The sequence below is a fragment of the Columba livia genome, chromosome 1, assembly GCF_036013475.1.
Source record: "Columba livia isolate bColLiv1 breed racing homer chromosome 1, bColLiv1.pat.W.v2, whole genome shotgun sequence".
NCBI lineage: Eukaryota > Metazoa > Chordata > Aves > Columbiformes > Columbidae > Columba > Columba livia.
In genome coordinates, this window is record NC_088602.1 from 141734758 (window position 1) to 141758446 (window position 23689).

A 23689-nucleotide genomic window follows, 5' to 3' on the forward strand; every position below is an offset into this window, starting at 1 on the left:
CTCGTCCCGTCCCGGGCGCCTCAGTCGGCTCCGCACCTCCCCTCACCTCGTCATCCTCCTTGAGGGTGGGGAACTGCTACGATTTGCCTTTCTAACTGGTTTGGCCCGGGCCGGCTTCCGTCCTGCCGGGAGGGACTTGGGCTGTGAGGCTGCGTGTGGGCAGGTTCCCAAGATGGCGCTGGTCGGCGGGGCGGTGCTGGGCGCTGCGGGCCACTGGGCCGTGCTCTCCCGCTCCTGCGGGAAGGCCGTGGCGGCGCCTCTTTTCGGGGCCGCGGCTTACTCCTCCGTGCCGGCGGTGAGCAACAGGGACGGGCAGCAGAGGGAAGGTGAGAGCGGCCCGGTCCGCGTTGCGGCGGTTCGGGGACGAGGAGCTCCGGGCTGACTGGGTCCTGAGAGCGGGTGGAGAGCTCAGGCCCTTGGCGTTCCTTCCTTCCTGGCTGCAGCCCGCTCTGGAAAGGCGTTTTGTTTTGCGAATATTTGTTGGAGAGCTTTTGATTAAGAAACCCTATATTTACGATGTAGGGTACAGGTTTTGGCAGCATAATTAGTGTGAATAGTCTGAAGAAAAAAGTGAGCAAATTGGTGTTTGCTAGACAGATTTTCATAGAATCATAGAATTATTTCAGTTGGAAGAGACCCTCCAGATCATTGAGTCCAACCATCACCTAACTGGCACTAAACCATGTCCCTAAGAACCTCATCTAAATGCCTTTTAAACACCTCTAGGGATGGTGACTCCACCACTTTCCCGGGCAGCCTGGTCCAATGCTTGACAACTCTTTCCTTGAAGAAATTTTTCCTAATATCCAATCTAAACCTGCCCTGGCACAACTTGCAGCCATTTCACCTTCTTCTATCACTTGCTACTTGGAAGAAGAGACCAACACCCTCCATGCTACAAGCTCCTTTCAGGTAGTTGCAGACAGTGATAAGGTCTCCCCTCAACCTCCTTTTCTCCAGGCTAACGGGCCTCATTTCCCTCAGCTGCTCCTCATCAGACTTGTGCTCCAGGCCCCTCACCAGTTCATTGCACTCCTCTGAATTCTCTCCAGTACAGGATTGTGGGCCTGTAGTACTTTCCCTGGTTTTGGGTATACCAAATGAGAATTTAACTTTTGCTAAGCCATGTGCACTGATATTAATTTGGTGTCATGCCAGGCCTCAAGCTGAGCTGTTGTGCGTGTTCTGACTGCAAATGAAAACTGTTGGGTCAGGGCTGTACCAACCTTTTCCCAAAGGCCGGGTGGACATTTGTCATCTGCAGATTCAGGGGCAGGCTGGGATTCTGAAAGGGCCTCCAAGTGATGTCTGATGTTGGGGCCCATGGCACTGCAGGAATAGAAGGTGTCCTGACCTGAAATTGTACATGTTTGTAACAAATAATAAGATGGGTATGAATGAAGTGTGTCTGTGAAAGCACCACAAAAATGGCAGATCAAGTGATAGAAGAATGCTGTGTATTAGGTGTTACAGAGCGCTATGTGTATTCTTCAGTTTAAATTTTTATATAGCAAGAGGAACAGAATTGGATCTATGAAATACTTTTCCTTAATAAAAGAATGTGAAATTCACAAATTTTTCTAAGTTTTATGTAGGGTTGTAAGACCGATTAATGAAGCAAAAAGAGCCCGAACATCCGCCCCTAAATCCCATTCGGTGCTTTTTGCTAAATATATACTGTATGGTAATGTGGTAACAATTAAAAAGCAAATAGACAAACAAAAAAAGGCCCAAGCCCAAACAGAACACTTGAACATAAATTTCATGAGATTCACTTTCATTTATCTGGCTGCTAATAAAGACCACATTGTTTTGCTGGTGTTGAGGGGTGGGACAGTTGAAAGCAATTAAATTACAGTTGGAAGAGTGGGAGGAAATGAAGACAAGAAAGTGAAAATCTCTGTTAAGATCAAAAATCTGGTTGTATTTGGTATCTTCATGTATCGCTATGAGTCCCTCAGCACAGCTCCAGCTGAAGTCAGTTGTTTGAAAAATTGAGTCAGTGGCTCAGGCCTGCTAAAAGGGAGTAAACTCTTTCAATTTCTGTTACGTCTTCTCTGAGATTGCCCAATCAACCACATCAACATGGTAAAGTGACAGAAAACAAACCCATCCATTTGGTCCCCATCCCAAGAAGAAAATGTTTGATGTGCAGACAGTTTATACAGAGGTTAAATGAGCCTGAGAGAGGCACAGAAGAGGGTGTGAAGATGTTCTGTCAGAAGGAAGGGATGGAGATATGGGATTCTCCTTTTGGTAATAATGAACTATTAGGTTTAGCTGTCCTGTACTGCTGGTGGAGAACAATTTGTGACTTAAGAGCTGTGTGGTAAAGAGAAAAGAAAGCACAGTTAGGAAGACAACAAGTGCACTTATACCTCTTTTCTTTGCTCCTGCATCAAGCTGGAATAAGTGGTGCTAGCAAAACGGATTTAGGCATGTAATCACTAAAATATTGTTAATGTGTTTCTAGGATAGACCCGGATGAAATGGCTTCCAAGCCATTTTTTTCCAAAGTTTCAAAAAATAAATGAGCAATCTGCAGTATGAGTATCTGATCTTCCCCTTCTTCCATGTAAGACTGGGAAATATTAGTATATATTGTCTTTGTAGAAGACAAAAAAAAAAAAAAAAAAAGGGGCATACAGGATTATGCTGCACTTTTTTCCGCAAAATGACATAGTAGTTTGTATTGAAAAATGTTTCTTTTTCTTTCAGCTTCAACAAGGAGAAGAGGCAGGACACCACAGTTCGTAAGACAGGTAAGTACTAAAGCTATTTGCAATTAACTCAGAGGTATTTGAAAACGTTTTCTAAGCTGTATACTGTAATAGCTTTTACAGGAACCCTATCTGTAGTCAAAGCCTAGTGAAACAATCTGCTGTGTCTATTCCAGAATCATTACCTAGTTTGTTTCATCTCCTGCCTGTTTTCACTCTGTGTTCTCATAAAGGCAAAAACATTAACAGGGGTAAGCTAACAGTTAGCTTGTATTGACACCATGTACCACTGTTCTTAAAAGTAACTTAAAGTTGCATTTAATATAAAACCAGACATTTTAATGCTGTTTTCAGTATGAGTCTACAGGATTCATAGTGGTTGCTTTCTGGTGTGATTAAAAAATCTGATATTGTGAATAAGTGATATTTTTCTTGCACAGAGGATTTGAAAACTGATATCTGAACACTTAATCACTGCAAATATTCTTATTTATTGCACACATAAATTTCAAAACTAGTGTATTATGTGTTATAATTTTTAAAGGCAAATAGTAAAAGTAGACTTGGCAGGTATTTTTTTTTTAACTTCCAAGGGCAGATTTAATGATACACCAAAGCTGACTGCCTATGTCCATTTGACTTTTACCATTCTTAATCACAGTTTTGGGGAAAGAAACAGTGACTTTGTACTTTTTTTAAGAGCATTTGACTGAAACTTTGGTCAGTAATTAAAGGAATTGGTCAGTAATTAAAGTAATTAAAGGACATAAGCTATTTCTGCAATATAGTAATACATTGTTCCTGCACTGGAATTTCTATAGCAAGTAGTTTCAGAGTTACTAATATCTGTTTCTTTTAATATGAACTTGTTCAGACTTTCAGAATTCCAGAATTTAAAACTAATTTTCTTGACCCCACCAAATGCTTAGGCACTTTACAAAATAGAGTGTGCAATTAAATACTGGCTTGGGTATCAGGACCTATCTTTTAAAAATTCCTTGTACAAATGAGCACTAACTTTTGATGTTAAGGTGTCTTTACATTTCTAGCTGTGGGAATTTATTCCTGAAATAACCTTTTGCATGTGTTGCTCCTGCTTTGTCTCACAAAACAGCACATCTCCCATCAAACTTTTATAATTTTTGATTTATTAGCATCTACCTCCCAGAACTGAGAAGATGGCTGTTGATCAGGACTGGACCAGTGTTTATCCAACAGCAGCTGTGTTTAAACCTGCATCTCTGCCTCTCCCAGTTCGAATGGGTTACCCAGTGAAGAGAGGAGTGCCTCCACCAAAAGAAGGCAACTTAGAACTTATGAAGGTAAGACACGTGCCATTGTTGTGTGTAACTTCTAAAATTATTGGTCACTAAGACCAGTGTTTCTGTCTACTCTGCCGGAGGCTGTTCTGAGGAGCCCTGTACCCCTAAGGCCCCAGAGGAAGTCAGGACAGTGCAAAAATTTGCCTTGGTTGATGAGAACTGGGTTAAGGAACAATTAGGCAATCTGAACATCCACAAATCCATGGGCCCAGATGGGATGCACCCACGGGTGCTGAGGGAGCTGGCTGAGGTCATTGCTGGTCCACTCTCCGTCATCTTTGCCAAGTCTTGGGAAATGGGAGAGGTGTCTGAGGATTGGAGGAAAGCTAACGTCACCCCAGTCTTCAAAAAGGGCAAGAAGGAAGACCTGGGTAATTATAGACCAGTCAGCCTCACCTCCATCCCTGGGAAAGTAATGGAATGACTTATCCTTGGTGCCATCTCAAGGCATATCAAGGATAAGAGGGTTATTAGGGGCAGTCAGCATGGCTTCACCAAGGGGAACTTGTGCTTGACCAACCTCATAGCCTTTTATGAGAATGTAACAAGGTGGATGGATGATGGCAGAGCAGTGGATGTGGTCTACCTTGTCTTCAGTAAAGCATTTGACACAGTCTCCCACAGCGTTCTCATAGCTAAACTGAGGAAGTGTGGTCTGGATGATCGAGTAGTGAGGTGGACTGCAACTAGCTGAAGGAAAGAAGCCAGAAAGTCGTGGTCAATCGGGCGAAGTCCGGTTGGAGGCCTGTATCTAGTGGAGTGCCTCAAGGGTCGGTGCTGGGGCCAGTACTGTTCAATATATTAATCAATGACTTGGATGAGGGACTAGAGTGTACTATCAGCAAGTTTGCTGATAACACTAAGCTGGGAGGAGTGGCTGACACGCCAGAAGGCTGTGCTGCCATCCAGGGTGACCTGGACAGGCTGGAGAGTTGGGCAGGGAAAAATTTAATGAAATATAACAAGGGCAAATGTAGAGTATTGCATCTGGCTAGGAACAACCCCAGGTTCCAGTATAAGTTGGGGAATTAGAGAGCAGTGTAGGGGAGAGGGACCTGGGGATCCTGGTGGACAGCAGGATGACCGTGAGCCAGGACTGTGCCCTTGTGGCCAAGAGGGCCAATGGCATCCTGGGGTGTATTAGAAGGGGGGTGGCTAGTAGGTCGAGAGAGGTTCTCCTTCCTCTTTACTCTGCCCTGGTGAGACCACACCTGGAATATTGTGTCCAGTTCTGGGCCCCTCAGTTCCAGAAGGACAGGGAACTGCTGGAGAGGGTCCAGCGTAGGGCAACCAAGATGATGAAGGGAGTGGAGCACCTCCCTTGTGAAGAAAGGCTGAGGGAGCTGGGTCTCTTTAGTTTGGAGAAGAGGAGACTGAGGGGTGACCTTATTGATGTTTACAAATATACAAAGGGTGAGTGTCATGAGGATGGAGCCAGGCTCTTCTCGGTGACAACCAATGGTAGGACAAGGGGTAATGGGTTTAAGCTGGAACATAAGAGGTTCCACTTAAACTTGAGAAGAAACTTCTTCTCAGTGAGGGTGCCAGAGCACTGGAACAGGCTGCCCAGGGAGGTTGTGGAGTCTCCTACTCCGGAGACATTCAAAACCTGCCTGGACACATTCCTGTGTAGCCTCATCTAGGTGTTCCTGCTCCGGCAGGGGGGATTGGACTAGATGATCTTTCGAGGTCCCTTCCAATCCCTAGCATTCTATGATTCTATGATTAGAATATTTGTATTGGGTACTGTTTTCTGTTACTAAATAGGGTACTGTTCTATTTAATTTCTAAATTAAATGGTGACAAATACAAATGTAAGTAGCAAATTAACCAAACCAGGAGACTTTTTTAAGATCATCATACCTGTGAGTTTTGTAATGGGGCTTAACTTAAGTCTTTTGCTAAATCAGACTTGAGAAGAGTCTTCTTATCTGAAGATTTTATCATGCATATTGTACTGCCTTAACAAATGTTAAAAGTATAATCAGATTTCAGTAATGTCCCATATTTACAAACAGACAAAGTGCTATTATTTTGGTAACTTTTAATATGTCTGTTTCAGATTCCAAATTTTTTGCATCTTACTCCTCCTGCAATTAAGAAACACTGTGCAGCTCTTAAAGGTAAGAGGGCTTTTTTGGCTTTGTTGTAGCTGTTTGTGATGAAGTAGAAGATGAGGCATTGTCACTTTTTACTTATAAGAGGCCAGCCTTGACTTGCATGTATACAAATGCATGCAGCACAGGGAACAGGAAGAATTAGAACTCTGAGGAGTCACAGAAATGCAGAGCAAAAGCTTGTATGTTTGAGGTACAGGCAGGGGTGATGTGGAGGATGAACTGACCTGTACCCAAAAGAGCAGCTCTGGTACAGAGCTTTGCAATGAGATGCCTAGCAAGCTGGTTAAGAAGTTCAGAGTCAAGATCAGAGGAGAAGCTGAAAAGGATGTCTTGGTGGGAATCTGTCACAGACTGCCTGGCTGAGAAGAGGAAGTGGATGAATGGCTGAAAAAAGCCTCATAACTGCAGGCTTTGGTTTTCATGAGGAGCTGCAGCCATCCCACCATCTACTGGAAGGGTAATAGGATGGGATGGAATCAGTCAAGATTTCTGGAATGTGTTCCAGATAATTTTTTGAAGCAGATGCTGAACAGACTATCTAGGGGAAGGTGCTGTGTTGCAGGTGCTACTTGCAAGGATGGAAGAGCTGGTTGGGAGTGTCAGGGTCGGTGACAGCCTTGGTTGCAAAAACAAAATCATGGAGTTTAAGATCTTGAGAGAAGTGAGGAAGGCAAGTAGTGTATTGAAGGTAATTTCTCAATGCAGACAATTGATGAGTTGACTAGGAGACATGCTCTGATTTATTGCTGAGAAACAAAGAACAACTGGCCAAGTATGTGAAAATTAGGGACATCCTTGGTAACAGTGGTCATGGAACTGTGGTGTTTAAAATCCTGAGAGAAGTGAGCAAGGCAGACAGTGGAACTACAGTGTGGATGTGAGGAGAGTGATTTTTGGTTTATTCAGGAATCTTATTGGCAGATCTCACAAGGGAGAAAAATGGCCTAGTAGAGCTGGTGGATGTTTAAGTTCAACCTCCTTAAAAGAGCAATAATGGTCCATTCCAATGTGCAGAAAGTTGAGCATATATGGCAGGACAGCATGTTTGTGCAGGGAACACCTGAGTGACCTGAGATGCAAAAAGGAATTATGCAGAAAGTGGAAGCAGGTAAAGACTACCCAGGAGGAAAAGGAGATTTTTACCTGACCATCTTCAAGAGGGCAAGAAAGAAGATGCAGGGAGCTGCAGGTCAGTCAGCCTCACCACATTCCCTGAAAGACTGTGATGCAAACCTTCCTGGAAGCCACTTCCAAGCATATGGAAAGGCGCTTTATAACAACCTGAATAATGCACAACCTCAGTAGGTCTCCAGGTAGTAACGAATTGGAGGGAACAAGTGATACACTGGGAGTAGGGCTGCCATTCAGAGTGATGCGAACAGGCAGGAAAAATTCAGCTGCAAGGATCCTCATGAAGTTAAAGGCAACGACAAAGTCCTGCATCTGGGATGGAGTAACCTGTGAAACAGTACAGTTGGGGGTGGGGGGCAGACCTTTGCAGAAAGGCCATGTGGGGCCTGGTGGGTGTTTGAAAGTTGGACATAGGTCAGCAGTGTGCCCTTGTGGCAAGGAAGGCTAACTGCATACTGAGTTGTATTAACAGGGGTGTAGCCAGCACATTGAGGAAATTAATTGTTTCCCTTCCGTTTAGTATTGTGCCCAGTTCTGGGATCCCCAGTACAAGAAAGACATGGACCTGTTAGAGGAGAGCCACAAAAATGATGAGAGGACTGGAACACCTCTCCTATGAAGAAAGGCTGAGAAAGTTGGGGTTATTCAGCCTGGAGAAGAGAAGGCTCTGGGGAGACCTTATTGTGGTCTTTCAATATATAAAGGCTGCTTACAAGAAGGACAGGCAGAGACTTTTTACCAAGGCCTGTAGTGACAAGACAAAGAACAGTTGTAAGCTGAAAGAGGGTAGATTTAAGGAAGAAATTTTTCACCATAAGAGTGATGAGGCACTGGAACTGGTTGCCCAGGGAAGCTGTGGATCCTCCATCATTGGAATTGCTTAAAGCCAGGCTGGATGGGGCTTTGAGCAACCTGATCTGGTGAAAGATGCCCCTTCTCATGGCAGGGGTGTTGAACTAGATGATCTTTAAAGATCCCCAAACCATTATTTGAGTCTATTTGTCACGTGAGACTGCATCTGGAATACTGTGTCCTGTTTTGGGGAACCCAGTACAAAGAAACACATTGAAATGCTGGAGCAAGTCTGGCACAGACCCTGACATTATTTAAATGGGTATGGTTTCTATAAGTACTACTTTAAAAAAGATATATTGCAATAAATTGAAAACAAACAAAACACCACCAACAACAAAAAACAACAACAAAAAGCCCAACAGTTATTACTTGGAATGTTTTCTCTTTATTATACAGATTTCTGCACCGAATGGCCAAGTGCTTTGGACAGTGATGAGAAATGTGAACAGCATTTTCCTATTGAAATTGAGACAGTAGATTATGTTTCTTCAGGAACATCTATTCGTAATCCCAAAGCAAGGGTGGTGACTTTAAGAGTAAGTATTTTTGGTAAACAGCCTTTGTTTTGAAAACCAGGATACGTGTCTTTCTTTTCAAAACACGTGCAAGTATGATATGTTGTAAGATATGGTGGACTGACCCTGTCTGGATGCCAGGGGCCTACCACGCTCTGCTACTTCCCTACTCAGCTGGACAGAAAGAGAAAAAATATGATGGAAGGCTTGTGGATTGAGATAAAGACAAGGAGAGCTCTCTTACCAATTACTGTCATGGGCAAAACAGACTCGACTTGGGGAAATTAATTATTTACCAATCAAATCAAAGTAGGATATTGACAGATAAAAACTAAAACTTGAAACTCCTTCCCTCCAGCCCTCCCTTCTTCCCAGGCTCAACTTCACTCCTGATTTCTCTACCTCCTCCTGCTAAGTAGTGCAGGGGGACAGGGAATGGGGGTTGTGGTCAGTTCATCACGTTGTCTGTGTTGCTCCTTCCTCCTCACACCTTCCCTTGCTCCAGTGTGAGGTCCCTGCTACAGGAGACATTTCTCCACAAACTTGTCCAATGTGAGTCCTTCCCACAAACTGCAGTTCTTCACAAACTGCCCCAGCATGGGTCCTTTCCACGGGGTGCAGCCCTTCAGGAGCAGACTGTTCTGGCATGGGTCTCCCATAGGGTTAAAAGATGTGCCTAACTATCTCAAAATGTTTTCAGGCTGCATAATAATACTAATAAAATAAAAAGCTAATAAAAGATGTTTTCTCTTGTACTTGAAGGTTAAACTTTCTAACCTGAATTTGGATGACCATGCAAAGAAGAAGCTCATTAAACTTGTAGGAGAGCGGTACTGTAAGGATACAGATATACTCACAATTACAACGGACAGGTACAGTTACAAGAAGGAAAAAAATGCCTATAGCAATGGTCACAGTATAGAAAGGGATGTGTGTCTTCCAGTGAATGTCAGTTATTGTCTTGGTAATTTATGATATTTTTAAGGCTAAAATATGACTTAAACATACAAGTACTTCTGTTATTAACTGTTAAAATTATAATGGATAAATGTCATAACATCAAACCTAATATGTGTTAAATATTGTTAGTTATTGAAGCTCTGTGTTTAGAAGTCTCAGTTGTTGTTTTAAGTAGCTGTCATGCTTTCCAACAGAACCTGTGGGCTCTGTGTAGTTTTAACAATGATCTGAAGAGTGTCAAGCAAGAAGAATTGTATCAGTGACCAGATGTTTCTCGGTATTTTGATATTCTAGCTATAAACAATTCACTTTAGTTATTTACAGTTGTATTCAGAAGGCTGCATTGGAAAAACTTGTTTTCTGTGTTGAATTTTGAAGCCTTTAAGAGAATACATACATCTTCCTAAATTCACAATACACTTTAATTCACAGCTGCTCTCAGTGGTAGGAAAAACATTATTGATAGTCTTTGCATGTTTTTATTAGAAATCTTTTTCCCATCTTAAATTTCCCATCCTTTAGTATGAATACTGTTTTAATTTACATAAAATAAATACAAAATGGATAAAATTGTGCCTATCTTTTTCAACTAGACTTGGAAATCTGGTAGTTTAGTGGGATCACTTGTGCTATCAACAGTTTCATTTCCCTTGCAAGACTTATATTGTGGCTAAAACATTATGGTAGCTGAAAGGAACTTACCCTGTAGAGCATCTGTGAATGTCTGATGCTGTGCTCCAGAAGAAACTCTTAATGTGCCTGTTGATATTTTCACTTCATTTTTTTGTAAATTCCAAGGCCCAAGCTCTGAGCAGAATTCATTTCTTTTAATACAGGATATTCCAGGCTGAGGCTCTTTCACTATGGAAGAAGTAAGAGTCAAAAGCTTGAGTCCCTTTTAAAGTTTATTTGCTAGAATAGTCATAGTCCATAGTCATTCAAATGAGTGCTTGTAGAGCATCTCAGATGTAGTCTTGCAAGATTCAATTTGTTCTATGTCAAAAACGGAGGGTGAAGCAGCCTGCAGGAAGTGAGTGAGAAACAGACAGGAAGTTATGGTTGATCAGCATGAGGGAGAGCTTAATGTCATCAAATTTTCAGTAGAAGTTTTTGATGACCAGTTTTAAGAAATACACTGGTTTTGCAGAAATGTGTTTTATCCCAACAGATTACCTCTGGTGATCCTGTTTTGACTTACGGCTACATTGACTTAAACTTGTCTTCTTACATAATTTTTTAAATCTCTTATTCTGAACTATATTTCATGGCTGTTTTCACCACTCATCCTCCTTCTTTCAGGTCTGGGGACGGGAAAAATAAATCAGGTTTTGAGTATGCTGGGTTCCACTTCTGCACAGAAGGCAAAGGAATTCTTAATGTTACCCGAAGATCTGTAAATTCTTGCATTTCGCACATTTTCTTACTGACTTGCAGATGCCCATTCTTCCATCTTCTTAATACTCAATGCCTTCATTATGTTATTCTTGATTATGTGTAGTTGAGAAATGCATGTGAATCAAATACACATTTCCCTAAGATTCCCTGCATTACAAATTAGACACTTTTATGGTAAGTTTAATTAAATTTGGTTCAAAAGTATATTACAGTGGCTTGATTGATTTCAAAAATACTGTCTTTGTGTATGAATTTTCAGGTGTCCGCTAAGAAGACAGAACTATGATTATGGCATACACCTTCTCACAGTTCTGTACCATGAATCTTGGGTAAGCGATTGTGAATAACTCCCGCTTTTTAACGGGCTCTCTCGTAACTTATAAAAAGCTCCATGGCGTGCACAGCTTAAAGTAAATTATCTTAAATTCTTTTCCTTTTCCACCTCACCTCAAATTCAAGCAAGAGAAGTTGCTTATATTTGAATGTTAATTCCCCAGTCAACTTAGAGTGCATTTCTTTAACTGCACAAATGCTATTCTGGTTGTTTGTATACATAGTTTGCTGCTTTTCAGAAGTTTTCTAGTTTATGATCTTAGTAAGAGATTCTTTCCCGATACTTTTTCTCACAACAACAAGCCTAAAAGTGACCCTGAGCCTAGCAGAAAACACCTTAATTCTCAGGATTCCTAAATACACCTGTGGTTTGGCATGCTGGGCTGCCTATGCACAATATTCAAATATGAATTGAGTGAATCCAGAGGAGTGATGTGCTCTTTGATTATCACCTGTTACCTATGCATTCTTAACAGTAGCCGTGTTTAAAAATGAAAACAAGTCCATTCCAAAAAAAGGCAGAGGGGTGTATTACTAGTTTTAAAGCTATGGAAACTGAAATAAAGCACAGGATCTGCATTTTGCCTCATGCCAAACTCTTATCTGTTACTTAGAATCTATCTTTCTTTGGGTTGTTCCTGGGCTGCAGTAACCCATGGTTGTAATTTGGAAGTATTCTGCTTCTTAAATGCTCCCTCACAAATCTTGCCTCAAGCCAAAAGGAGTGAGAACCTGGGCTGCTTTTCTGAGCTCCTTTTTGCTCAGAAAAAGGACACCCTCCCCACCTTCTGTTAATTTTAGGATTTCATTGCATCAGTTAGTGTCCAGAAAAATATATACAATTATTGTAACTCTTTAGATAAATATTTCTACCAAAGCAAGAGTAATGTAAACTTTTCTATAATCATTCAGGAAATAGTGTATTTGGAAATTTTCCCAGTAGTTCGTTTTTGTTAAACAATTATACATGTGAAATATCCAATGTAAAGGTATTAAAGATACTATTCCAATTTATTGATAATTTATTACAATTCTGAAGTAGTCCTCTAAATAAGATATCTTTAAACCACAGATAGTGCCTTTACAGTGAGCTCTTCAGACTTGTCTCCTGTATTTTTGTGATTAATCATGTTGGTTTTAAGTATTACCATCAACAATTTCACAGGCATTGTGTACAGAAAACAAGTTAGCTGTCTGAAATGAAATTGTTGAAAACCCATAGTTATGTTTTGTATAACTTAACATTGTTTAAAATGTTATTAGTCATATTGTTTGAGGCAGACAGTGAAAGCCTTCATCACCAGTATATTTCCACAGAGTGCTCTTTTTTAGAAGTTGTAGTTGATTAAGTACCAAAATTCACACTTCAATTGTTCTATAGTATTCAAATTAAATCTCCATATTTAGCATTTTTATGTATGTCAGTGTTCTTGATTTTGGTCATTGCAGTGATGGTATAAAAAATGTAATAGGAGGATGAGCCATATTTCTCTTTCACTGGAAGTTCCCTTGAACAATAAATTTTGTAATTGTAGAGCACATCAAATTAAACTCAGCTTATACTAACGTCTTAAAAGATACATTTACTTTAGATTTCAAGTGCTTTGTACACGTGGATATTATTTTCTCCAACAGTATTACATTGCAGTACAAATCTTATATTAATGACAGATCAGTTTCCTGTATTAAGCAATGACAAGAGAAGTACACAACGCTCATGTTATTAATTCCAGACAAACAGCACATCTGTCCTTTGCTCCAGCATTACTTAGTGATGGAAGACAGGGCTATACGATATTGCTATGTGAGTGTTCAGTATGTATTGAATATGCAAAAGTCTCTTGCCCTTTTATTACCTTTCAACTTCCATGTTAATATTTGATGAGTTTGTCAATCAGTTGTAATTGTCTTTGATTTCCATGAAAAATTAATGGTCTCCCAAGACACTTTGTTTTTTTTGTGTAACATGTTTTGTGGTTTGGGTTTATTGTTTTTTTGTTTTTCATGATCAGCAGTAATGCCTTTTAATAACTTGCTGAAAGATGGTTGGATACATTTTGTAAACCGTAAACAATGTACGGTTAATTTTAGTTTGTCAAAACTTTAATATGGACAGGGAGTAGCCATCCTTGTAGACAGTAACATCAGTCCTGTTTACAGAACTAAATACAATATTTGATGTCTTTCCCAGCAGAAAGTGTGTCACAGTGTAGTATCACACTGTGTTTTCATGCATATGCATGATGGAATTCAATAAAAAGATGAGGGCAGTGTTACGTTCTTGCCAAGTGAAAGGAAAGCTGGCTGCATTTTTTGCCCTCAGTCCTGAAAACTTTGCCTCCTATCTCTCTAAACATGGCATAACACTATAATTCATGTTAATAACTGGATTGCTGAATTTTGTGAACTAGAAAGCATGTGACTATATAAAAGGAAAAATTGTATTCAGATGTCCATCAGGAAATGTAATTTTAGGTGTAATTATGTTTTAGTTGCCAGTGATGCATAATTCTTTTATTACAGTTACGAATTAGAGCATCCAAGTAGTTTCAGAATCTGAAAGCTTTTTAAAAGAATGACGGTTCTTGGTGGTTTTGTTGGGGATATAGTGAACTCTGTGCTAGGAAGCTGCATTGTGTGGAGATGCATTTCCAACAGAAAGTTATTCTTAAAGTAATGGGTGTGAGGAGTTTAGTTCTGGCTCGTGTGTCTATTTGTATACAGGCTCAGAAGAGAAAATGTATCACTGTGTCAACAGTGTTACAAGTTTTTTGTATGCTTTTCCAGTCTCGGCTTCAATAAAAACGGAGGGCATCCACAACTCACCAATTCTATTGCTGTTGCAACTAGAGGGCTCAGCTGGAATTAGTTTGCAATAGTCCTTGTTATAATGGAGTTACAGTTTAAATATGCAACAAGTATGTGCAGACAAAATAGAAAGCAAAGAGTTGGGGGGATTACCAACAATTGGTGCAGGTGTAGTTCTGACTCAAGGCTCTGAATATGTTGTTCAGAATGGATTTCTTTCTTGGATTGTGATGTGGGGAAGAGAGTTTGTTTTCGTTTAAATGAATAAAAGGTTATCCACATCAGATTTGTCAGACTGGTTTCTGAGAGGTACCAGAGTGAAAGTGAGGGAAGCATCTTGATAGTTAATGCACTGACTAGCATTTTTGAGTCCTCTAACCAGCTAGCCATCAGTGGATGATGCAAGAAGACAGGCAACCCAAATTGTGAAAGGCTTTGAAGATATATAAGAGGATTGAACCAGCTGTAACAAGCTTTCAGAGAAGTTCAGGTGTTTTTTGTAGTCATGTGTAAGAGCTCCCTTTTTTGAATCTGTGGGGAATTAAGAAAAATGGAAGGAATTGAAAGAAAGGAGTGGTTGGTTGTGATTTTTGTTTGCTTGTTTATGTTGTTTTTTGTTTTGTTTGGGTGGGGTTTTTTTGTTTTTTGTTTGTTTTGTGGAAGGACTAAATGAGTGAATATAGGGTTCTTTTTTGTTGTTTTGTGACTGTTGGAGGAAGAAGCAAGGGTTTCCACAATGTGGGATGGGGAGGGACAGGGGAAAAGAATTGTCAGACTGTTGATAGATGGTCAGAATGAAGAGTTAAGATGAAGAAGCTGACAGAGGTGGCACGAGTGCAAAAAGTTACATTCATTACTTGGGAATACATAACCTCCACGAATTGGTAGTTAAAAGTAGTATTGCTTTTGAAACTGCTGGTTTTTCTGCCTTCTCATGTTCACACGGAAATGCCATCAATGAACTTAACCATGCAAAATTCTGCAAAAGCTCCAGGTGCCCAAGACCTTTCAGGATTACGCTAGAATTTACCAAAACACAGTGCAGTGTAACCAGTTGGTATTTGATCTGTATTTAAACAAATAACCCCCTTTTTTTTGAAGAAAGAAATGTAACGATTTTCTTCCATACTCTAGAATGCATTCCTGTAGCACATAATACTACCCTTGCTTTTGGGAAATGAAATCTGTAGTGACTTCTTTTTTTCTTTTTTTTTTTTTTTTTTTTCTCCAGAAAATAACAATCTTTCTTGTTTGTTTTAATAGAGGAAGTGAAGGAAGAGAGGAGGAAAAACATGAGTTCATCCTCTGGTTCTTGATCCTATCACAGATTCAAATGAGATACAATGAAGCAGTACAACTATGGCAAGCTATTCAGAATATTGGCAGCATATAGGTGGATTGGTAGTAGTTGCTTGGTAAGATGAGTTTGAACAGTGGGAGCAGTATTAATTAGGGGTCTACATATTGTGTTCTTCGTTCAACTTATTTGAATTACAGGTTGGCTAATGAGGCTGCCTAAATCTAATGCAGAGTTCCACTTAGTTGTAGTCTTTGTTACTTATGGATGCATAAGAAGCGTACCTAAACATCCCCGACTGATGCATTTGGCACCTTAATTTTGGTAAATGTGGATAGGTAGCAGGCCAGTGAGTTCAGTTTTCTTTAAAACATTCAGATTTTAAAACTTAAGAATATTTATTTATTTTTTTTATTTTAGAATACTTGGAGATCTTTTGCTTCCCATTTAATAGTTTTCAGGTTGTTAATCAAATTTGTGTGTTTTATTGGCTTGTAGAATGTATTCAGTTGATATCTGAATTGCTAAGAATTGGATATTTTCTGTGATTCCTTTCAAATTATCCTGCAGGATTGTGTGTAGATTGGATTAATCAATGAAAGGGTGGAGATATATTAGGTAGATTGTTAAACAGGAGCTCAATCAGTTATATTTCTGCTGCCTTTAAATGATAGTACTACTTGAATGCTGTAACGTCTCTCTAAGCCTGAATGGATTTTTATGGTGTTAAGTGGCTTTTACAGAGTAAGAGTTTGCTGCCCTCAAGTGGTTAAAAAGATCATAAACTCATTTCTTTACACTCAGCTGGGGTTAATAGTTTATCACTAAAAAGTAAAGTTCTGTTATGAGTTGAAAGTAGGAAGGAGAAACAAGTGGAGCAGAAAGTCAGTTTTCCAGTAAGGAAAAACATTTGTAATTATTAGAAAGGGGAGGAATCTGGAAAAAATAATGAGGAGGAAATAACTTACAGTTGTTTTAAATCTGTCAAGACTATGAAAAGGTGCAGCAATTTTCCTTGCTCCAATTCCACGTGATTTTCAACATACATAAATACAACATGATGGAAAGTGGAGGATATAATTCTGTTTTACACAACTGAGATCTTGAAAGGTTAGTGAAAAGTTACCTTTGCATTTTGTATTCTGCAGTGTATATCTTAAAGTAAAAGGTCCAGTCTGTCATACTAAGCATAACAAAGTAATGCTGCACACACTTTTGAACTGTCTTGCTTTTCCTAGTACTGTAGTTACAGGAGTCTGATAAAAAAGATTTAAGACTTAAAAGAACAGTAAGGAAGAAGGAATATAGAAGTAGGGATAAGTGGAAAGTGGCTACTGAATATGTACAGTAATAGGCGAAGGGTCTTCTGGGTGCATCTCTTTGCATTGTGCTTGCGTAGTACTTAATAGTACTTTAAGTGAAAGGACAGGGAAATTGAAGCAGAAAGGTGAGGAAGGAAAAAGCCTGAAGAATGGACAGATGGAGCGACACTAGAGTCTTAACGGAAACTTCCTGTGAACTCCAAAGCTGAGCAGTTTGAAAGAACTTGAGGAAAGTATCCCACATAGCTTTTACATTCAAGTAGAGCATTCAGCTGCAAGGCACTGGTGGGGTGGAGTGTCTGTGTATACATGCAGCTGAATGAATATTTTTATCTAACAATTGGTGATAATCATAAAATCCGTTATATAGCTCTGTCACTTAAATTGCACTGCCTTTTTTTTCATTTACAGTCAACTTAAGCCATTTCAAGTGAGCACTTCAGGTTGTGCCAGGAGAACTTGGTAACAGTAGAATTTTGCTGTTTTCATACTAGGAGTTTACCTTGTAATTCAGCCTAAAATATGTGAAAGGAAAGGAGTCCACTTTTGAAATGTAAGCAAGGCCTCTGACCACTTAGGTTTCAAAACCATAATTTAGCTTCATGTTCTGAACACTCAATATGTTATGACATGTGGGTTGTAGGTTTAAAATGGGAGGTTGAGGCAGACACTCTTCAGTCTTGCTGAAACTCTCTGGGCAGAAGAAAATTCAAGATTTATTGAACTGAAAAGGAGGGCCATAGCTTAGTGATTAGAGCATGTACCTGGGAGAGACAGGTTTAGAGCTCTGGACACCATTTAGTTTAACTGAAGAATGCTTAGTGTAAGTTTCCTGACTTTGAGATCTCAGAATAATGAAGTGTGATAGAATTGTGCCCTTCCTACAATAGTCTTCTTTCTCAGTATGTCATTATGTATGGTTTAAGTAACACATATTGAGGCTGAAGTAAGGGTGGTCTCTAAATGTTGTAATAGATACTTTTTTTTGAAGTATGTATTACGTTTCATTGTGCACTCACTGGTGCTCAAAATCTAATAACTTGAAAGACTCCTCATCATTAATGTGAGTCAGAAAAGATAAAGCTAAGTGGCACAGTACATCTTACATATAGTAAGCTTTCGCTGAAGATCTAAATTCAAATATTTAAAATCAAGGGAAGGAATTTTTCTGACAGGAAACTTGAATTGCAGTGAAAGAAGGTTGAACCTTTCTGTACCTCTGGCTTGGAACCACAAAGGATGAACATCCAAGCAAAAGGTTGAATTAAGAATTGTCTTTGTACTATTTCAGACGGTGGTAAGCTTTTAGCTATACCTTGTGTTAAAGCCCTATGTTTCTAGGTGTTGGAGAAACAAGATTTCTTTTTCATCCATAAATATAGGTTTTGCAACTGTTTGATCTTCAGTCTAAATGTTGGAGAGAAATGAAGTCTTATAGGGCATAGATATTAACACAATCAACAGAAAATCATCGAAGATTTGGACCCTTAATATCACTGATCTTTCTTGATGAGATTAGAATCTTATCTGATTTGCATTCAGATAACAAACTGAGTTAGATAAATACCTTTTAAATAACCCTTTCAGAAACATGGTATTTCCAGAAAATAGATGCAGCCACTTCAGCCCTGAGAAATTAGGTGTTGTCCTCATTTTTGAAAGAGGTTATCTAGATGGTGACTATTGAGGACTCAAATACAGAAACAGATATTAAACCTGTGAGTATCAGAAGTGTGACAGCATCTCTTACATCCGCTACTATGTTTTTCTGTTTTACATGTGTACCTTACTGGAGTGTTTAGTCCTCACAGTCTTTCCTGATTTTGCTTGACACTCTAGGAGTCTTATCTGCCCTGTGGCATTGCTGTGTCCTAGAAAATAACGTTCTGCTCATTCAGAAGAATGTATTTTAACCTATTCTGCATCACCAAGCAGTTAAATTTTTTTTTTTATCCAATCTCATCAGATAGAAATATGTTTTACCTCTTTACAAATGTATGTTGATATTTCTTTTAAGTTGCTGACTAAATAGGTCAAATGAGTAATATGTCCAAAGACATAAGTATGTAATAGTTTTGACGACTCCTCTTTGGCTTGAAGGTGCCCAGTACTTCGAAAAACACTAGCATAGCTCTCATTTATGACCTTAAAACCTGTGATTATTGGACCACACAGAGTATCCTTTATTTCAAGGCAGTACTGAGAAATGTGTGTATTTATTCAAGGCTATAAGGAGTCTGAAATTTTACTTGCAACTGAAAGGACTCTCCTTCCCCTCAAGAAAAAATCTCAGTAAAATACTTGCTCTTTGTTAAACAACATTCAATTTTTAACTGTTCAATCCATTTAAAAGAAAATTGAGTAACATGAGTTGTGGTAATTGCCTTGAAGATTTCAGCGTGCTGCTTAAAAGATTTCTTTAAAATGTCTTCCCCCAAAAAAACCAGTAGAGGACCGAAAATTGTGATCCTGCCTGTGACAGCAAAATGTTGAAAGTTAAACTTTATAAAAGAATTTTAAAAAAGATGAAACGCTTTCTTCTTTTCTCTACTTAAGGGTACAATATGCATTGAAGCTTTTAGTTAATGCCTTTATGTAAAAAGCAATTTTACCTGCCAGAATACTATTGTAGTATTTATACTGTGTCAGTACTTCAGATTAAGCACTGTGAAGGTTTATAAACCTCCCAAAAGACTGGCTTAAACTGTCATGTAAAAGATTTCTTCCAGAACAAGTCCTTATTCTGTTTGTAGGAGTAAAAAATAATTCTCTATATTTACACGAGGAGATGTAAAAAAAAAAAACACCAAACTTTTTTGCATCTTCTTTAGTAACAGGCTTATGTCCTTTGACTTTATATGAAAAGTTTTTTTCTGCGTTTGTTTGATTGGGTTGGTTTTGGGTTTTTTTTGGCATTTCTCATTAAAAGCTTTGGTAAAAGAACCAGTTGAAATTATCAGCTGAGTGCATTTTCAGCCAGGCTGGTTAATAGTGAGGTTCTGTCCTAGGTGTGATAAACTGGAGCAATCATTTTTAGTGAATTCATTGAAGAAACATTCTTTATTTTTAACCTTATTCACTAAATGGGGATTCTAGAAGAATGTTAACACAATGCCACATTTTTTTTCCCGTTTTCACAGTTTTATTCTCATTTCTAAAACTTACTGCAGCGTTTACTAGCATTTTACATTTGTAAGGAACAAAAAAAATCAACTTACAAAACTCTGAGTGATAAAGACCTCATTTTTGAAGTTTCTTTTTCTGTCTCTCTATTTTTCTTCATAGCATTTGAAACTGAGACTACAATACTCATAACATTTCCACTATTCAGAGTTCATGGGTGATTGTCTACCTAGGGTGCTTTTTCAAATGAAAATACAACTCCAGATTCACTTTTGCTCTTGCAATAAATCTGATTGGAGAGGTTTTTAAGTTTCACTCAATACAGTTGGTTTGCAAAAATCTGGTTTCTGTTGAGTTTCCTGTTTGTGATGTATGTCTGGACCTGTGTACATTGGGATAATTTTTCATTTTGAGGCATGGCCACCAACATTGCAGCAATGGATACTGGCTTCTTGTAGCAGGGCTGAGGAATGGATTTTGAAATCTCCCCCTACTGTCAAATCACTTCCTGCCTCCCTCTCCTCCAGAAGTCAGATTTTATTTTAAAATCTGTTTTGACGCACCATTCTGCTGGGAAGAATTCCAAGAAATAAAAAGTTAACAGTTTCTTTGGCCTCCTTTAAATACGGGGAAATCTTAATCTCTTTATCAGTGTGCAGCTCTGAAATCCTGTATGTTAATGTGTGCGGAGAAGGAGGATTTTCCCGAGGAGAGAAATGTAATAACTGTAATTAGTTCTTGTTGTCTCTGCTGTAACTTAAAGTGTTTAAAAGCCTCAAAGTGGTCTTTTGTCTGAATTTCAAACATGAGTTTGGTCTAGAGAGCCAAGAGGAGCAATACCTGTATTCCATTACTCTTGAGAAACCCTATCCCTGTGAGAGAAGCTTTGCTTTAAAATTCTTTTGGAGTTTAGTAAAAAAAATGTCTTGGATATCCATTATGCAGATAAACAAGGGATATGTAAAACAGGCTGATGTCATTAATTGAAAACTATGTAAATCTCCACATTGAATTGCAGTATTTTTCAAACATACAAGGAATACTCTACTATACCCACTTGTTCTGCTGCTGCTTTAGCAATACAGGTTACAGTATCTCCTTTTTTTTTCCACCCCTTTAGAAATTGAATGAGTTTCTTTTACTTCTGTGTTGTATTGTGTCCAGGTTTTAATGTCAGTCACATGAGCCTTTTGGCAGTGTTAATCACTGTTTCTGACTAAACATTGGGACTCAGAGATTTAAAAGACAAGAGATGCTATTTACTAGGTTCAGTGTTAAAGTGGTTTTAATTCACATAGACAGACCCAAGCACACAGGGTTTTACAGAAAAAAAATAGTCTTGGGTCTTACTAAGGTTATTTGACTTCAGCAAGTTTGACTAGTGGACAGAATACTGTAAAATAAACAAATGAAAAGTAAACAACACAGCCCCCCACCAAAACAAAATGAAACGAACCCCAGCCACCCTGTGATTACCGGGTTTATATGACGTAGATGCTTTATAATAATGTTTCTTTGAATTTACTCCCAGATAAATGTTTTTCTTAGAATTGCTGTAGATTTCATCTATAAAAACATGACCACCACAAAGAAACCAAAAATAATTCAAATTGTGATTCTTATCTATTTGAAGTAATATAAGGCTACTATGTATTGTTTACATCAATAAAGTACTAAATAACTATAAATATACAAATAAGTAGTCAATCTACAATATATTAAAAAATACATAGCTACAAAGCATATTTATTTACAAAAGTATAATAAAATATAAATATACAAAACCAGTAGGTAATAACATTTGAAATATCCCTATAACAGTGTGTGAATCTAGAGGAAGGCCTGCTGAATCAGAGAAATATTTAAATACAAAATTTATGAAGCACAGCTGCACAAACCAAGTATTTACAGGCAGTGGGACCACAGAACATTTCAACTGTGCTAAACTTTTGATCCTGTCTAATCTTGTAACACCAATTAGGGAAAAATTAGCATCTTGTGCATAGAGATTCTTTTGAGGCGCAATTTGTTTTGCAGGAAGAGGAAGTGGATTAATTGGTGGTGTTTTTCCGTATGAGTCACGATTAAAACATTTCCCAAATGGTGAAGGATTGCTGTCTCTCGTCATAGGTTACTTCGTATGGACTGTCTCACTTGGTCTCTTGCAGCCAATGTAAACATACTGAAGTCATATGTTAGGGACATAATAGCTAGGTGGCTACTTCCAGAAGTTGAGTGTTTAGGGTTATTTAAAATTGTTACTTTTACAAAATTTTTTGTTGGTCGTTCTGTATAGTCCATACGCTTTTCTTTCCATTCTGACTCATCTTGTTATATCTGTCTGATACATTAAGAACTTGATAAGTGGGACGAAAGAAACTCATTCTGCACGGAAAATGTTTGGCATACAGACACCTTTTGAACTCTGAGGCTTGAGTTACAAGCCTTGGACTTTATTTAGGGAAATACCTTTCATGTTGACAGTAATTTTTAAAGTGAATTTTTATGAGATAAGTTTCTTCCCATTATTGTAGCCTTGTTTCAGTCTTGAGAAGTTTTAAGATGATGTATATTTTCTTTTAGAAAACGGAGATGTGGGAGGGCGAGAAGACTGAGGAAGACATGGAAGAGTATATCTGGGAAAATAGCCGCTCTCAGAAAAATGCCTTGGATACACTACTTCGAATAAAAGCCTCAGAGAATGTCAGTGATGTAACTAAGGAAGAGCTTCTTGCATCTGAAGTGGTTAAGGATTACAGAAACTCTGTAATTGCACTTAAAAATGAAGGTGAAACAGAAAAAAACATGTCGCTATATAAGGAATCTGTGAAAAAACTATTGAATATGCAAGTGTTACCATGAGAGCTGACTCTGCAGGTACATCTGATTATTACAGAAATATTAAACTACTGTGTTAATGTTTCTGTATGATATGGTTATATAATTATTCAGAACCTTAACCAAAAATATGAAACTTGACGATGAGTTTATTTAAATAGTTATCAGATTTTTCTTTACCACTGGATTTTCTTGTAAACATAATTTTCCTGTCTGTGAACCTTGTTCTTTGAATAAAGTAAGTTTTGAGTCATATTTGTGACTTGAACATTTTATTCTGTGCTTTCTTAGCTTGGGAGATCCTGGCTCAGTCCTCTGTTTAATATCATTCTGACTTCTCACACAACTTGTTTTGGCTTATAACTTAGAGCAACAATGTCAAAAATGATGAAATTACTTGGGCTCCAAGTTCCATTAAATAAGAGTCTCAAAGTTAAGAGCTCTAAACTTTCTAAATGCTTTTCAAATGTCACTCAGGCTTTTCTCTATTTTTGTACTCTCTATCTGTAAAATAAAAATAACGTTGCTTGAGTAATTTTGGAGAGAAGTTGAAGCACAATGAGCAGCGTGAGGTTCTTGCTCGTCATGAGGGCTAATAAATACCGTGAGTAAAAATCACCTCTCTTTAAAATGATCAATAAAAACAAGGTAGAAAAAGGGATGGTAATGGGAAGGTGAATTAGCAGTTATTTACAGGATATGAAAGTGAGGAAATAAGGAAGAATGGTGAGAGTTGCTGGAAGTGAGAGCTGGTGGTGAGCAGCTTAAATAGGAGTGGATTGAGTGTTGGTACCCTAAGGCCTGCTGAGTTGTGTCTTGAATGTATTCAGGCTCTTCAAGGAAAAAAAAGAAGTTTGTAGCACTCAACTTCCGTGAAGCACGGAGAAAGCAAACCTATGGATGTTTATCTTATATTGGGTAATTTGTATATGAAAGGAATTTGTTTGAAA

At 38.6% G+C, this 23689-nt stretch overlaps 1 protein-coding gene across 3 annotated transcripts; it reads left to right on the forward strand.

Moving 5' to 3' along the window:
• The first annotated feature begins 92 nt into the window (after positions 1 to 92).
• On the forward strand, positions 93 to 22994 carry MRPS35 (mitochondrial ribosomal protein S35). 3 transcript variants are annotated; one of them, XR_010466839.1, is made up of 10 exons: positions 93 to 326; positions 2719 to 2762; positions 3875 to 4042; positions 6105 to 6165; positions 8545 to 8684; positions 9426 to 9535; positions 11278 to 11347; positions 14153 to 15574; positions 16446 to 16566; positions 22485 to 22684. XR_010466839.1 is itself a non-coding variant. In XM_005510503.3 (8 exons), exons 1-8 carry the CDS (start codon positions 173 to 175, stop codon positions 22761 to 22763), a joined length of 1026 nt encoding a protein of 341 aa, XP_005510560.2. In that variant the 5' UTR covers positions 93 to 172; the 3' UTR covers positions 22764 to 22994. The 3 variants fall into 3 exon arrangements, 1 of the variants encoding a protein (XP_005510560.2); XR_010466838.1 differs by having other exon boundaries at positions 14153 to 16566; XM_005510503.3 differs by lacking the exons at positions 14153 to 15574; positions 16446 to 16566 and having other exon boundaries at positions 22485 to 22994.
• Positions 22995 to 23689: the final 695 nt, after the last annotated feature.

Bases quoted from the DNA above. Each gene is read 5' to 3' on its own strand.
- MRPS35 (XM_005510503.3), top strand. From the start codon at position 173: ATGGCGCTGGTCGGCGGGGCGGTGCTGGGCGCTGCGGGCCACTGGGCC. The intron at 6,166-8,544 runs GTAAGAGGGCTT...TTTATTATACAG, and splicing joins ACACTGTGCAGCTCTTAAAG to ATTTCTGCACCGAATGGCCA. The intron at 9,536-11,277 runs GTACAGTTACAA...ATGAATTTTCAG, and splicing joins CTCACAATTACAACGGACAG to GTGTCCGCTAAGAAGACAGA.